Source organism: Mastigoproctus giganteus, chromosome 2, assembly GCF_048544385.1.
Source record: "Mastigoproctus giganteus isolate SK-2022 chromosome 2, ASM4854438v1, whole genome shotgun sequence".
In the NCBI taxonomy this organism is placed as follows: Eukaryota; Metazoa; Arthropoda; class Arachnida; order Uropygi; family Thelyphonidae; genus Mastigoproctus; species Mastigoproctus giganteus.
Genome location: NC_143576.1, coordinates 196,379,806 through 196,396,965, shown reverse-complemented (window position 1 = coordinate 196,396,965; position 17,160 = coordinate 196,379,806). Strand labels below are relative to the sequence as shown.

At 38.2% G+C, this 17,160-nt stretch overlaps 1 protein-coding gene across 1 annotated transcript in view; it reads left to right on the top strand.

Annotated features, from left to right (window-relative positions):
• The window catches only part of fus (epithelial splicing regulatory protein fusilli), a 169,795-nt gene that overhangs the window by 59,075 nt on the left and 93,560 nt on the right, over positions 1-17,160 (top strand). The window contains exon 3 of the mRNA XM_090389689.1: positions 1,639-1,858. Within this exon, the coding sequence (XP_090245815.1) occupies positions 1,639-1,858 (220 nt within the window). The remainder of the gene's footprint in view (positions 1-1,638; positions 1,859-17,160) is intronic.

The window sequence follows — 17,160 nt, the reverse complement described above, 5'->3', positions numbered from 1 at the left end:
TCTTGCTTGTGTGGGCAGTCAGAGGGCACTTTTATTGAAAGACTGGTTTTATGCAATTAAATATTATTTGCTTAATTTAGGGTGTTATTGTTATTGCCACTATTATTAATAGATATGGTAGTCGGATATTGGAGACCTCTTGTGGTATGCAGTGACCATGCTATTGCCTTCCATTTTGCAAGGGTCTAGGCACGATTCCCATTGTTGGACAGACCGGAGTGATCGATTTTGATTATTATACTGAAAAAAACTTTAATTTGAAAAAGGAAATAAAGATAACCTTAATCAAATTGATAACTTGAGGGAAACTAAGGTTACCCTACATTTGTATTCTGGTATATTCGTATATTCATGGTAATAATTATTAGTATGTTAAGTTATATCCGTATAAGTATCTTCTGTCTGTACGTGTGTGTGTGTGTGTGTTTACAGCTGATTTGCACGTTGTGCGGTCTGAAAAACCGGAATAACTCGGGAAAAACCCTGTCCGCCTCTCGAGATCGGCTAACTACATTGTCAATTAAAGAGGACTTTAGAAATTTCTCTATTCGTAGACGGGAATATAATACAGACCTCTCCGGACTAAGCCCCCAAGTTATATAGGATGGAGGAGCACACAATCGTTTTAATAAGTTTAAGATACTGTAATAGCCGATTTATATAGCGACCATGTTGTTTTACAGAGAGAGAGGGGGGATTAAGTTTTGAAGATGTGTGCTAAAGAGGGGATTTTTTTTTATCAGATTTGTGTACATGTAACTGTTTAGAGAATGGGTTTGGGAACAGGAAGCACCTTGTATTGTAGCAAGCTAGGGAAAAAATCTTTCTTCTAAACACCTATTAACATGGAAGTAATTGAGTCCAAGGTGTGAACGCGTGACTGCTTGATTACATAATTTGGAACGGTCGGGGCCAACAGCATAGGATAAAGGGAACTGATTATTGTGTCCACTTCTTCTGGGAAGATATCGGCTGTACTAAGTAAGAAGACCTATGAGGATCAAATGATTGCGTAAATTATGTTTTTCTCGTTGGTACTGCTCTGTCAGCATTAACTCCAGAGGAGAGGAGAGGAAACTTTCGATTTTTGCTCTTTTAAGCTTAACAAAATCAGCCCTGGCTTTCTTGTAGCTATCAATATTTAGTACAGAGGAAGACAGTTGTTACAGTAAATACTTTTTATGCTTGAAAGCTTAGTGAGGTTGGCATCTCACCATAATTTCTAGAAATTAGAGATTTTGACCAATCAATTTGTTTCTGTACAAGAAAGTCATGTAGATGAAAGAGAGACAGCCAAACCGATTGGCCAGAAATAAAATATATGCCGAAGAAAGATTGTTAATAGTTTAAGTGCTGCTTGTTTATTATTATGAAGTTTGGTTGAAAATGCAGCCCACTTATTGATTTTTATTGATTAAGCGGTACTGTTAATTTCGAATATTGCGAACTGATCACTTACTGTGATGTTTTTGTTACAAAGGACATAAAAATACATCCTTACAGACAAACAGTGAATGAACCAGTATTTGTAACTCATTATCAATACTGCAAAACTTTTATTATGATAATTATGTGTATTTATATCGCGCGATAATTTGTTTCATGTTCTTTCGTTTATTCATTTATTTTTTATTGCAGTTCGATAACTTTGTACGAGCCAAGATAGCCAATGACGTTGGACGGCCGTTCCAGTTCCTCACAGATGGCCAGCTCCACCTTCGGCAAGTTTTACATCCTGAAACATGTCGTAAAGGCATTACTTTGCCGGATTACTACTTCTCCTTCTTTGATCTGCGTAAAGAGTTTCGAAACTTTTATCATTCAGACGAAATTCATTCTATACAAGATATGCTTAACTGTATCCTTCTTAGTTCATTCTAATTAAGTTTAATTGTATTTTGAATTGTTTGCTGACTTGTATTAATTTCGATTGAATTAGATTTAAAGCATTTTCCCCGTGTAGCACTTTTGTAGGTTGCCGTATGTTGTATTGTATAACGATCTGAGAAATCACCCAGATTTCTGCTAACCTTATTATTCAGGTTGCGTCACTGCAGCGTGGTGCAAAAGGAAACTTAAATTGTGACGTTCCCTACGCCATACATTGCAGTTATTAACGATGTGGGAGTTGGGGAGTTAGCTGGGGGGGGGTCGACTTGGACGTTTGCTGTTATATCTCCAATGGTTTTCTCGTGTTTCGTTTAATTACCAGTTCATAAATGCTGTACGTGTTCTCGCTGGACCTGTTAATTTTTCGCCATTGGTGGGTGGGGAGGGTGTGTAGCCGTATGGTAAATTGAAAGTATAGAGTTACTTACACCGCCTATTCAAATCCATGTGATGTCACAAAATGCTATAATATTCTTATAGTGTGTGTTGTAAACTCTTCTGATCTTTTTTTTTTGGCCTTCTCGGAGTATAAATAAAAAAATTATTTCAATGGCCGTTGAGTGGATATGCGCATACTTATAAAATGCTTTGTACGTATACATGTATATATCAGATATATTTGTTATAGGATTATAGTCAGATAAGAAAGAGTAAGTCAACGTTTTTAGGTTATTTATATAAACATCAAAACCGGAAGAGAAAGGATGGACTTTCAGCTTTTAGATGCTGACTTGATATGCCACATTTTGCTAAAAGTAGGTGGACGGAGTTTAAATGTATTGAAAGTGATGGAGAATGTAGTTTTGCACCTCTTTCTGACGACTGTATTTTAATTTTCGCCATATATATATTTTTTTTTTCTCAGAATGATTTGATCTGCAAGACGAGCTTTATATGAACTAAGCTGTTGTTATTTTTGTAGTGATATTCACTGTAAATGAGATGACCGGCACATTAAGATAAAATCCCAGGTCGGATTTTTATCCTAGTTCCTAGACTGTCCCCAAAGTAATCTATCAAGAAAATCCCTTGTTAAGGTGAAATGAGGCTGGCCACTTTTACCATGTTTTTTTTAATAATGTGACAAATTATGTATCTAATTAAAATATTACTGCAATTGATACAGTCAGTGGCTTCACCACACCAATAATAGATTGGCCGCTGATATGTTCCAACTAGCTACGTGCGTAAGAATGTGCCCAGATGATACTGAGAAATCAAAGTGCTTTGTAATTTCCATTTTCAGTGTGGTAGATTTGGTAAAGTTGACGTTTCACAGAATTATAAAGCACAGTACGGTAGTGAAATTATTTCCCCAGTAGAAGTGTCGCGAGTCCACCCATGCACCGAATAGTGTGCGTCTGTAACCAAGAAAAGTCTTAGAAAGAGACTATTGTAGCTACAGGAGGATGTTAAACTTGTTCGACTCATAATGTTGAATGAGAATTTTCATATTGGCATTATATCAGATGTTCACAGACAGTTAATCATATAACTTCTGTGCACCTATTTTCTTAATTGCACTTGGCAAAACTTTCTGCTTTTACTTTATGAAAAAGGCTGTTATGTTTTAAACGCATTTTAAGTAAATATTTATTGAAAGGATTGCTACCTACTGTTATTATCCAATACTCCGGAGTATTGAATTTTTGGAGAACTTCGAGATATCTGTGCTCTGCCAGTTCTATGTAATTGGACCTTTCATATTCCAGCATAGAAATGCATCGTCCCATAAAGCCAGACTTGTACGTATCTGGTTGGAGAAAAGCGAAGTTCCGCAGTTCATCTGGCCATCCGAATCTCATTGAATTTTGGGACTAACAGGAATACCAGATCGGAGTCAAATCAGAAGAGCCCACTTTGACTGCCCCATTTGTTATTGCATCGAAAGAGAAATGGAATAAAATTTAATTTGGCTACTCTCCTGAATGGATCACAAGGCTTCTCTGAAGAATGAATACCGTTTTCAGGCCAAAGGTGCCCATACGATCTTAACTCCTTTAATAAAAATACATTTCCTTAGAAATTTCTGGTTCTAATTCTTTTGAGAGGATATCAAATATTGCATTGATTTTTAGCCTTTTATGTTTTAAAAACTTTGAATGCAATTATTCTCCACACTCGCCATAAACCTTTCCTATGCAAAGGAGATGAACAATTACCGCAGAAATATAAAATTTTATCTTTTCTTAAATGTAAAGAAATTTATGAGACACGTATACTTAGATACCAGATATAAGAAAGGTACGGATATTCTTGGATTCATTTAAAATATCGGCTATATAATTGGGCATTATAGGCTTTGTTGGAAAGTTTAAAAATACTTTTTCATTTAACGTTTTTAACTTTTTAACCAGATGTTACTCGAAATTCGCCAATTTTTAAACTTCATTATTTCAAAATACGGTAATGTTCTTGCAATCTTTGTGTCGTGAATTCCGCTTACCCTATACGCCCACAATATGTAAACGCGTTAAATTTTATAATTACATAAATATTTAAATGTAAGCGATACTATAACTGCACAAAATGAATCAAAAATATTAGCTTCGAATTTAAATATACGAGTAGATTATTTACACAGACACAGCTGCCATATTTTAATGCGTAGAATCACCCAAGAAGTAACGTTTTATCTTTATCCGAGCAACAAAAGCTAAAATTTCCTTTTCCAAACTTAATGTACTCCCAACACGCAATCGAAACACAGCATACGTGCTGTTTCCCACATATATGAGAAGGCTGTCGTCATCAGATAGAAGTTTCTTGTGCAGGTGGACAACTAGACTGCACTTTAACACAATATTTACTTTTTCAACAGGTGTGATGGGAGAAACAACGGAATTACCTTATCTGTGTGTTCAGTAAATGATAACTGCTTCTGGAAGTACTGTTTTTTAAACTCTTCTTTGAGAAAAAATATTGACAACTTAAAACCGATTAAAACTCAGTATACAGTAGAAGATAGGAAGGAATTTTCTAAGACCTTTGAACTGCAATATTGTGCTTTCATCGAACAAAAGTTAGTGGTACAATGTAGTTGTACAATGTACCGGTAAAGAACTGTTATTAGTAAGAGGATTTGTACATGTACAATTTCTTCTTTATACTGAAAATGTGTGACGTTGCAAATGCTGATTACGTTTTCCACACGAAGCATCGGTAAATGAACGTGTATCAGTTTGTCCATCCAACTTTCATCACCTTCCCACCACGTGATAGTCGTGCCACGAAGAGTACCACTTTACTCTTAGTCATTTTAATGAATTACGAACAGAGAATACAGCAATAGTCTTGTGAAGATGGTGGTTATATTTACATATGAAATTCTCATTTTCACCCTATCCCAGTTTATGATAACAATGACTTTCCCAATACGTATTTACGATGGAGTTTATGCAATCTGTAAGCGAATCGTTAAATACGGAGGTCTACATAGGTTGAATTAGCAAACAGCCTGGAGGTTCTCCTCGTTTACGCCTAAGAAGTACATGCAGTGGGGTAAAAGTGACTTTCAGTTCTGGCTAACATAGCTGAAGGGGGAACATGTTGCAGAATCCTGCTGTAATTATCAATTCGATGCAGGAGTTTTAATGTTATTTCTGTTTAGGCAAATTGCACGTTTGGAGCCTGGATGCAAATTTAAAAAAAATATAGATAAGACCATAGCAAACTAAAGTATGATAGCTTACGGTGAATTGTGTTCTTTTATTACAACTTACGATTTCGCCTTACCTTAAGGGTAGGATGAAAGGAATCGTGATAAGTCTGGGATTTATTTTCCATATTCTTCAAATAGCAGTATTATGTTAATCGATGTCTCTTCTCCAGATACCAAAAAATATAATTGTTTTGCTGATTTCTGTTTCATCGGTAAGGGGAAAGACATCCATCAGCGCAGTCACTGGATTGTCAAATGGAAAAAAACTGTCAACATCATCTACGGGTGCATTGGAAACGCAAATAATTATCAATATGCTTTTTAAAATTATGGAGGTCGAATAACAATAATAAGTAACCAGGACAAAGATGGATTATATTAGCTCCTTTTTATATATAAAATACAAATTTAAGCACGTGGGATATATTAAAATTTTGTCTCAGAACAGGAATGCTGTTTCAAAAAGTGACCCGATCTATTGTTTGAAGTGATAAAGCAATTTTGTTTTCGCTCATACACAGATGCATCCACTAGCATTTCCAAAGAAAACGATTAACAACCAATCAGTATAATCCTTAAATGGGAGACATCTACGATAAGAGTAACATGCAACTAGTGTATTTGTAATAGATAAATGAATTACTATTCTGTTCTTGTAGTACTACATCCTGGAGAGATTGCGATTTAGTTTCGATCTGTTTTCTTTTAGTTTGATGTTTTCATTTAGGCTGATGAAGCTTTTATCATATGTAAAGCTATCCTGAGGTCAGCAGATACATTGGCTCAATTCCACCCCCCCCCCCTAAGATTTAATTAAATTACCCAAAATTACGATGATGGTTCAAATGAAACGATAGTTTTGTTAGAATAACTCCACCACAGTTCAGACACTTATCTCATATGCACACCTGATTTTTTATACCTTGCTCATAAAAGTCTTTTAGTTGTTGTCATGGTTTTTTGACGAATTTCTTCACTTCATGATCCGTATGGAATCGACGCCCTGCTATCATTTTCAGTTTTCCAAATCATTAAAATTGCAAGGTGACAGTCCAGTCTATAAGGCGTACACTCAGTCACTTCCGAGGGTACTTTTCGGATGGCTGCCATAGTGTGTTGATCCTTGCGTGTGTGGTGCTTTTTCGTGTAGCAAAATGACATTCTCAGTCAAATGTTCGATCTTTTGTTTTGATAACAGTTGTAGGTATTCTTTAAGGATTTGTGCATAATTTTGTAAGTTGATTATTTTACCTCTAAGCATAAAATGGCACAGCAACAGCTTCAGTGAGTCGAAGAACAGCGAGAGCATAATCTGAATTATTTCAAAAGTTGAATTAATGTGTGCCCACCTTATGCTGTGTCCGTTGCTCCCTAATTCAGAGTGCCCGCACCATCTAGAGTTAGTAGATGGTGCGGGCACTTTGATCTACAGTTACTGTGAAATCTAGTAAGTCATTCTCCCCCTTCATGTCGTATTAGGCACTGTAGAAAGAATCTTTGTTCACCGTTGAAACATTTGGAAACTTACTTTGCGCCCACTTTTTACTGCAATTACCCTCATGAGCCAAAACATCATGACCACTTACCTAATAGCGCTTTGAGCCACCTTTTGCCGTGATAACCGCTTGTACCCAGCGTGGCATCGACATCACGAGACCGCGGAAGGTAGCCTGATGTATCCTGGAACAGTTGGACGGAGTTCGGCAACGGAGAGACGCATTGGCGTGAACCAATGTTTCTCTCCAGTTGTCAAACATTCGCATTCCAGAGAATGCGGCGTTCCATCTCATCCCACAAATGTTCGATGGGATTGATGTCGGGGGTAATTTGGCTGCCAGAGAAGCATACTAAATGCTTGGACGTGATCCTCGAACCATTTCTGCACAATGCGGGCCTTGTGGCATGGGGCATTGTCTTATTGAAAGAGTCCACTAGCATCTGGATGCGTGGTCACCAAGTAGAGCAAACCTTGGCCCGAAAAAATGCCGAGGTAGGATCTGGCGGTTAGGGTGTATTCAATGGGGATGAGGAAACCCCTTTGTGTCCAGGAAAATATCCCTCAAACCATGATACCGCCGCTGCCTTCCTGTTTTCGCCCAACCATGCAGTTTGGTTGCAGCTGTTCACCTGCTTTCCGTCGAATACGCATCCGATAATCGGCATGATGGCGCTGGAACCTAGATTCATCAGACCAGGCGACTCTTTTCCGGTGTTCAATGTCCAGGAACGATGCTCCCGTGCCTACTGCAGATGAAGGTGTCGATGAGGATCGTCGGTGTGAACGCATGAGGTTGCCTACTCCGTAGGCCTATCCACAAGAGCATCCACTGGATGGTGTGCTCTAAAGCGTTTCTCTGTGTGCCCTGATTGTGTCTGCCATTAATTGAGAGATCGTGATCCGTCTGTTGTCCCGGATAACACGTACCAACAACTTCATTACGGTTAACCTCGAACAGCCTGCGGTTACTGGGATGCTACTCCCGCCTTCCTAGCGCCGCTAATCATTCCCCGTGCAGACTCCGTCAGGTCCTCTCTTTTTCTCCATTGCACGGGCTTCGGATTGACGAACTGATAGGCACTGCTAGTGCGGTCACTATATATGCTTCACCGGTCGGTAATGTCATTGCTAGGTTCTGTGGAATACATCAACTCGTGGAGACAGAAGTGATCATAATGTTTTGGCTGAGTGTATTTATGGACTGTTCAATAGACGGGTGACGATATCCAGTTCCCTGATCATAGGTCCGTTAACTGTTAATAGGTCCGTTAACAACGTCTTCAGGGCATATAGCGATATGCCCTGAAGACGTTGTTTTTCTAACAAAATTTTCTTCTCTGATAGCTATGTGAGCTTTCTTGGACGAGGGACACATTCCAGAGTTGGTATGTTGAGGGTATACAGTTGATATGTCGAGGGTATACAGTAGGTATATTATTCTAAGATTACTGCTATCCATCCAGATGTATTTGTTAATGCTAAAACTTGAGTTAAACTTTTGTCACATTGTAGATTAATAGTATTGGAAAATGATGCAAGAAAGCAAGCTTATACAGCATGAGCCAAAAAAAGCCAACACTTCCCATTTCACTTGTCCATCCTCTTTAACAGTTTGTCTAGTTCTTCCTTGAATTTATTCAAACTACCGCCTCCATAACACCAGATGGGAGTTTGTTCCAACTATCCTCTTGCTGAAGGCAAATTTTCACGCATCCGACCTGCAACCATCCTTCCTCAATTTGAATTTATCATGCTCATGTGCGTAGTCTGTGCAAGAGGAAGGATTCTATGAGCATTGAACATACTCAATCCATTCAAGGCGTTAAACACCTCAATCAAATGCTCTCGCATGTGCCTAGTCTCCAGACTTTGCAATTTGCATAACTGAAGATTTTCCTGGTAAGAGCACCCTTTTGCTCACCTCGCCAGTCTTGTTACTCTTCTCTGCACCCATTCTAACAGATCAGGTCCTATTCCAACAGATTTAGCAAATGAGGCTTCCAGACCTGTGCGTAGTGTTCAAGATGTGGCCTAACCATTGCCTTATACAAAGAGATAATCACCTCCCTCTTCTATTTGGCAAAATTCCTGTATGTCATTGACAAAACCCCCATGAGCTATCCTATTAGCTTGTCTATAGTGCTCAAAGAACTTCATATCTGACTGCACAATTACCCCCAGGTCTGTTTCATTCTTCACTGCCCTGAGTGTGGCACTATGCAGCTGGTACGTTAATCTAGGATTACTGCTCTCCATGTGACGTACCTAGCATTTGTCAATATTAAACTTCAACTATCACTTCTCAACCCATCTGCCTTCCTTCTTTCACGGTAAAGATTTGCCCATTCGTACGTTGGTGGGCGTGATAGTTAACAACCTGCTCCTTTTCTGCTGGAAAAATGCATTCTGCTCTAATAAACTGAACAACACTGCGTTGCGCTAGATGGAATGCACCCGTCACTATAAACGCCGTATTGTCTCTACTGCTGCGCATTACTCCTCGCGCATACAAAACAACCAACTTGTCCTATTATTTAGCATAAGCGTTACAACCAATCCCTAAATTTACTATCGGTGTGTAATTTAGGCAATCGAAATCTTGTTTTCAGTTGATCCACTCTCGTATATTATTAAATTATTGCACAATATATTTTTATTTGCTGCGGTGATGCCAAATTCTAATAGTAATCTATGTAATAGTCTCTCGGGCGTCTGCATGGGGTGTAATTGGACAATAGATGACAGTAGTAGATATGAAGGTGGTGTATATAGCCATCTACATAATTCCAGTATGTTGCCAAATGAGAGGTAACTTTCCACTGCTCAGGAAGGCTTCAAGTCTAGTTCAGTAAACCGTAAAATGGGAACTACCAAACATTTCCATGGAACTACACAGGAATATTTCTGGAAGAACCTCTTCCTCCTGTTTATATTCTACACCATCCCTCTGTGCCATGAAGTCATAATTTATTACGACTCCATTATGTAAATATATGAATGTTGTCAGTAATTATATAATTTCGTGAAAGAGGTACGATTAAATCAAGGTCTTGGAGATGTTTGCTTAATCATCTCTACTTTTAGTAGTTATAAGCTTTAACGCTCTAAAATTGTTTCCATCGCTAATCTAATGGTAATTTTTGATTCTACTGAAGGGTTATTTTTATTAATCACTGAAAACATAACATGTACGAGTTGAGTGTTGTGAAATAAAAAGTCAGGGGAAAAAGTTTAACAATAGGTAGGCAATAGTACGTTAACTTAGGCTTTATGAGTTTGGACCAGTCTTTGAGATAACAGAAGCTGGCGTAATTTAAACTTGTATTATTAGTCTCCTGTTCTTATTCATATTGTCAGTTCTGATATCATCAAACTTCTTCCAGCGTAGCATCCGTCTGCACATTGTAAACAGGTTTATGCCGCTGATGTGCATATCTTTATTTGTAACATGGTAGTAATAATAACATTGCTTCCACCTCTACAGCCATTCAGATGTGCGAACTTATACCGCGGATTATAAAACTCGGAGACTGATTAAATGTTAGAACACACGATGGAAATGCAGGGTAATTATAATTAAAAGGTATCATTTAGGATCTGCAGGCGACTAACCATGACTCGCTTATAAATGAATTGGGAATAGTATACATGTACCGTGTGGAAAAAAGTGACAGAAGAATACATTCGGCGCTGCATGCACCTATACGGCACAATTTATTTGAAAAATTTACAGCACAGTACGAGGAAGAGCTCATTCTGAAGATAAAATTGCCCGATATAATAGCTATTTGTATTGAAATGCTGGACGCACAGTGTACCATGGTAATTTCCCAAGGCATCACGGGGAATGTTGGCAATATGCCTTTATAAAAAACAGTTCGTAGAAACATCCTCTCTCTCTCTCTCTCTCTCTCGAAGGCTAGGAGTCGTACTTTGTCAGAGGAGATCACAGAAACGTTCGTACAAGTTTAAGGGACCACGTGCTTGAACCATCTCCTCCTCTTAAATAAAAAAATAAATCTTCACTGCAAGATGGAAACCTCCTCAACTATTCATGTTGAGGGAAATGGACCATAATCTGCCACGCAGGTCCAGCGCGGGTTGGCAGATCAACCATATTTAGCAGTCAGGGGCTTGAACCCCGGTCTATTCAAAGAGCGTATGCTACTGCACTCCCGCTCCTGACCACTCGGCTACGGAGGCCTTCTCCTCCTCTTAGAAGGGTCCAGTTATGAAGTTTTCTGTAAACCCACACCAAACAGTAACATATGGGATGGAAGCGTTCTCTATGCCTAAGAACTGTGGATATATATGCCGCTACTTAGTCAGAAATGAGTTCTTTAGTATAAGATGCTCAAAGGCCGCATGTTATCTACCGCTATGGAAGGCTGAAATCGTAGAGAAGTGGGTGCGTTGTTCTTTGTCGTATGAAGTTATCTGGAGCAGCACTTGGATATTGTAAAGAAACCATTGCAGGAGGGAAAGAGGCACTTTGCGAACTGTTACTAGTAACATATCTAGTTGTTGGTACCACACGAAATGCACATCATCTAATGCCAGAACAGTGTCATATGGGAGACGTATGTTATATATACGTCCAGAGCTGTGACGCACACGTCTGATATATGGCATGTTATATATTAGTCGGATGCGTCAAAACAACAGCGATTTCTTCGATAACAGCTGCTGCAGTGGCTGACGGCCTCCGTCGAGCCCTGTAAGCAAACCACATGTTTTTTCGAATACCCTCATCGTTTTGCACAGTCGGTTTTGGAAAAGGAGGTCCTCTTCTTAAGTGTTTTTCAACGGAAGTACTCCTGAAGTGCAGTCAAGGCGTTAATGTTTTTCAGTAAAAGAACTTTACTAGCAAAACACGATCTTATTTGTATTACCATGCTTACTTTTTCTTGCAATTATGGCTGCATTTTTTTTTTTTACCTCATTTAAGATGCCACCGGTCATATCATAAGATTTACTTTGAATACTGATCGCACGCAGCACTAAGCGTGCTCTGTTAGCACTTTTTGGAACTATTTTTATATATTTTTAAAAATTTTTGTATTTTTTGTTTCGACATGGTGTAGATATTCTATTACAAATTTCTTCTTTGGGTGATTTATGGTTTTGCTACTTACAGTAGACCAAAATGATGCAGTCTAACTATACTATCCTGTTGATATAGGGTAATTGCAAGAGTGATTCTATTCTTAAGGGAGAAACATTTACGGTCGATGTCTTTTTTAAAAATAATTGTTGATAATGTTAGATGTTTACTGCAAATTCATGATATCATTTGCCTCTTTTAAAAAAAAAAACAAATGATATTTATTGAAAAAAAATATTAACATTTTGTCCAGTTTATATAGCCCATGGATTTCATAAATTGAATCCATGTCTCGTTTTCTTTAGGAACATAACAGGTTTCCAAACATTCGACACAGCAATCATTCTTAATGTTTTCTAGTTTTTCGCTCTTTGTCTTGTTTTCTTTTCTTATATTTTGCGTATTTCTTGTTTTTAATACTGCCAGAAGAATTAAAATCAGATGCCAGTTGCTTCGTCTTTTTCACAACGTGGCTGAGTTAGTCGGTCTCAGGCGAGGGTGGCCTGCTTATTTCTTCAGGAAACTCGGGTGTTTACTCCAGAAAACAGAAAATCGATCTCAGAACACACATATTTACAGATTATACGGAGCAACATGGCCTTAGTCACTGATGTTTCTAAAACCCTACTACAGCAACAACAATTTCCACCGTCGTTCAACATATCTTAATTTGGATTTTAAATCATCAGTGTATAGCACTAACCATTGAAATAACTGTCACGCGTGTCAGCATGTAAAAACCAATGGCAATCATATTTGTCATAAGGGTAGCTGTTTATGTGTTGTGCAACCAAACAGTTCGTGGTGAATAGTATTGTGACCTGAGAGATCAATGTCATTGCTTGCGGGCCTTGTTATTTCCTTATAAATTTTACAAAGGAGTTTATAATTACTCATTTCGATAATAAATACAATCGTTTAACATTTAGCAGTTATGCAGTCATGAACCACGGTCCACCAAAACGCGTATTCTTCTTCACTCTTTTCTTTGGCCACTCGGCTATGTCTCGCCAGTCTTGTATATAAAAATGTATGTAAAAATTAAATTAATTTATAGAACTATTATATGGGATGAGTATAGGAATAGTTTACCCATAGAAGGTACGCGTGTATATAGGACCTGACTGTTCATCTTCATTAGCGTACGTACTGACACAGCCTCGACCAGTTTAATATCCCTGTTTACTTCAAATATTCTTTTTTCCTTGAACAGCTTGGCAACTTTCCCGTAAATTTAACTTAACGTGCAGGTGTGTGTGTGTGGAGCTTAGTTCATGGTCCATATTTGTTTGTCTTATACACTTGACACTGACCGTGAGAGATGCTGCCTACTTCTTAATGTAACCTGGATCACAATCTTTATCTGATGACCTTGAATCCTCACGCTTCAAATGAATGTTACGTATTACTTGATGCATCATTCTAAAAAAGGAAAAAAAAAAAAAAAGAAGCGGATATTCTGTTATTAAAAACGTAGTTATTGTCGAGGAAGCAGGCCAGGCAATATACGAACAAGTTTGCTCACGGACATCTCTGTTATTACGTCTAATAAGCGTGACCCATGTAGAGTTTAACAGTACAAGAAGTGATACTGCTCATTAGCCACGCGTAATTTTTACACTAGCAACGGCATTTAAATTTCTAATGTATTTTGAGCCAGATTTTAGATTTTTTTTTTGTCAGGATATTTGAATAAAGCCCCCTCTCTCTCTCTCTCTCTCTCTCTCTCTCACACACACACACACGTGATCACTCGCACACACACGGCAAACGCAGACGCCCTTAAATTTATTTTGTTACTTTAAAATCTTAAAATAAATTTAACCAAATTTCGCTCTGCCTTCTCTTTTGTAACTCGTGCTCTCCTCTCTCTCGAGCATTAAGTTTATTTCATAATGATATCCAAATTTAATAGAACTCGTTCAGTATCCAATAAATTTAAAAAAAAAACTCGAATCGTACGCGGAGTTGTGTCCTTTGTTTGTAATTTTGATTTAATAACTTAGTCAATATCATTGTACTTTTGGGTCGTTAAATTGAATAATTAGTTTATGAAAAATATCTATATATACGTAACTTAATTTTTTTTTCTTCAGTAGTAGTAATATTCTTTTGGTTCCGTGTTCATTTGCAAGTTGCACCCTCTATCGCAAATATCAGGAAATTTCCAAGTAGATATTCTTAGCATTTCCTCGATATTATGAAATAACTGGTTTGTGAAAAGCATACCTAATGAAAGTGACCAAGATAAGCAATTCGGAAATTTTCGATAGGGTTGACAGGAACGTGCCGCAAGCAACAATTGCTGTTATAGTCGAACAGGACCAAACTGGTTGCTGTGTTTTTTTGTGTGTATATATATACATACACAAGTAGATTCTTATTTATATACTAGATATCAACTAGATTCTTATATATATATAAATAAGAATCTAGTTGAGTGATGGATGCATGAATTCTTCTGTCTTCAGTTTTTGTTTGATTTTGAGTACTCTGGCATTTATCCAAAGTAGCAGGAAAATCGGAACCAAAGAGGCGCCCTTATTCATTTAAAAAATACAGATGTCTGCATCTGTGTACACACACCCCTGTGTGTCTATATGAAAGCTCCCGACCTCCTTAGATGGTACTGGAAAGCATTTGTCACGTCAGTCATAAATGACTCCTGACTCATGTCGGAAGGGAAACAGGTATTGATACCGTAGATAGACCATCCACCTATCGTCTTGAGATTGTTATGTAGTCCGCCGTTGGCAGCTTCGGTTCATCCTTCCTCGTGAAAAAGTAGCACAAGTAAACGTAATTCTCTTTAGATAGCTAGGAAATATACCGTCTTGTTTTCCTTAACTTACGTAAATCTTGCAGATAAAGCCACATGTGTCGTGTAAAGGAAGCAGTGGTTACTGTACCACTGCATGATGACATCATTGGGCTATAAAATAACTTCCGGTTTCGAAACTCAGCTGGATGAAACGATTGCAACGCCAGCCGTTGAAAAATTGACGGAAACACCCATCTCTATCATTGCAGGGAGTCTATGGTACCATGACCTACGATGAGTGGCTTCATTGAAACTAGGGCCGCCTATATTAGAAATGAAATCTCGAACTTACCTGAAGAGTTGATTTAATTTAAACGTTCTTCGTAATTTGAATAGAAAAAAAAAAATATTGTTCCATTTTATGATTTTAAAAATAAATTGAAATAACTTAAATTCTTAGAAATAAATTTTAAAACAGTTTAATTTAATATTGTTTATAAGAATAAAATGGCATCCTAAAGAAAAGATTAATTTTGCTCCATCAATAGGGAGAGCACATTTCGTGTCATTAATCGTAATTTTATTTTATTCGGAAATCGTTGGACATCCGCTGCTCGTCCATAGCCATTCTGTCAGTCCAGTGTTGCTCTTTACTTTTAATTTGTTGTTTACATATAATGTTTGAATGCATGTCTATGTTTCTCTCATTAATTCATATACCAATGCAACGATATTATGTGCACCTCAAAGTGCAACGGATTTTTATTAACTATGGCATATTTCATTAACCTTTTATTAACTATGGCATATTTCATTATACAGTATTTTCTCTTTACATTATACATTGCTCGACAAAATTAACAAACAAAATGTTTTTCATGAATATTTTATTGTAAACAGTGTCGCCGAAGGCGAATATTTGATATAATAGGCATCCTAGCATGCAAATTCGGAGTATCCAATAGAAATCGATTGGATACTCGGAACCTTACTGAGCCGCACATTATGCAAATTATTCATGCCTGTAAAAATACAGTTGCGACCATATCATTCATTCCCGGTTTTTGGCTTGCTCAGCCACATATCCAGTACTCAGGATGGCAAGTCATCGTCGTTTAGATGATTCTTTGAGATGGTGGGCTGTTGGACGACGTGAAGGCGGGCAGTCACAGAGGTGGTGCACGTTGGCTTATGTCTCAGCACTTTGGCAGCAGTTTCAGGAGACAGGAACCATTGCAAAACGAGAACAGGCAGCAATCTGGCACTAACAGCAAGACGGAACCCTACAATGTCCTGGCATCAACTGTTTCTTGAGGTTACTGCGACCACAAGGGAAAACATTTTCAACCGGACTGTGTTAAGAAGGCTCAAGTGGACTCTACGCAAAGAGGCCAGTGGTTTATATCCCATTAACCCCAAACCGCAGCAGAGTTCGTCTAAACTGGTGTCAGGAATATATGACTTGAAGCCCTGGCAAATGGGGTACAGTTCTCTTCTCTGACGAGTTCCGTTTTAGCCTAAAAACAGATTCTAGACGTTATTTCACCTGGAGACAACGAGTAATGCGGTACTATCCCTCCACATTAGAGAAAGGGACACTTACAGTGAAGACAAGGTTCTCGTGTGGGGCGGAATAATGATCAACGGCCGCACCACTCTTCATGTTTTTGTCAGGGGTACCGTAACTGCGCAGAGTTACCTAGAAAAGATCTCTTCTAACCCTATTTACGACTTTTTAGGGGTGCGGTAATGGTAACGCCACTGCACATAGAGCTCAAGTAGCGGCAGTTGTTAGATATCTTGAAGCTTCAAGATATCTAACAACTGCCTTGGCCAGTACGATCACCAGGCTAAATCCGATTGAACATGTGTCGAACATGTTTGAGTGTAAGGTGACGCCCTTGGGCGTCGCCTTACACTCCAACAGCGAACTCCTCGATCATGTGATGAGCTAAGTCTGCGCTGGTGAAAAGAATGAGACTTGTTTGCCACATAATCTTATAGACACCCTTATATCGAGCATGGTTCACTTCTGTCAGGTCTATTTAGCCGTTGGAGGAAATCATAGCCCTTATTAATGTCATGGGACCATATTTTCGAGCATCTTGTATCGACTTCTGTAATGTAACATTTTTGGTAATTCTTGTACAGCCCATAAAATGTCCTTATACCTGTCCGAATTTTCTCATTGTTATTGTACGGCATACCAAAATTTGTTCCACTTCATCGCAAGCTGCACGAGTTAC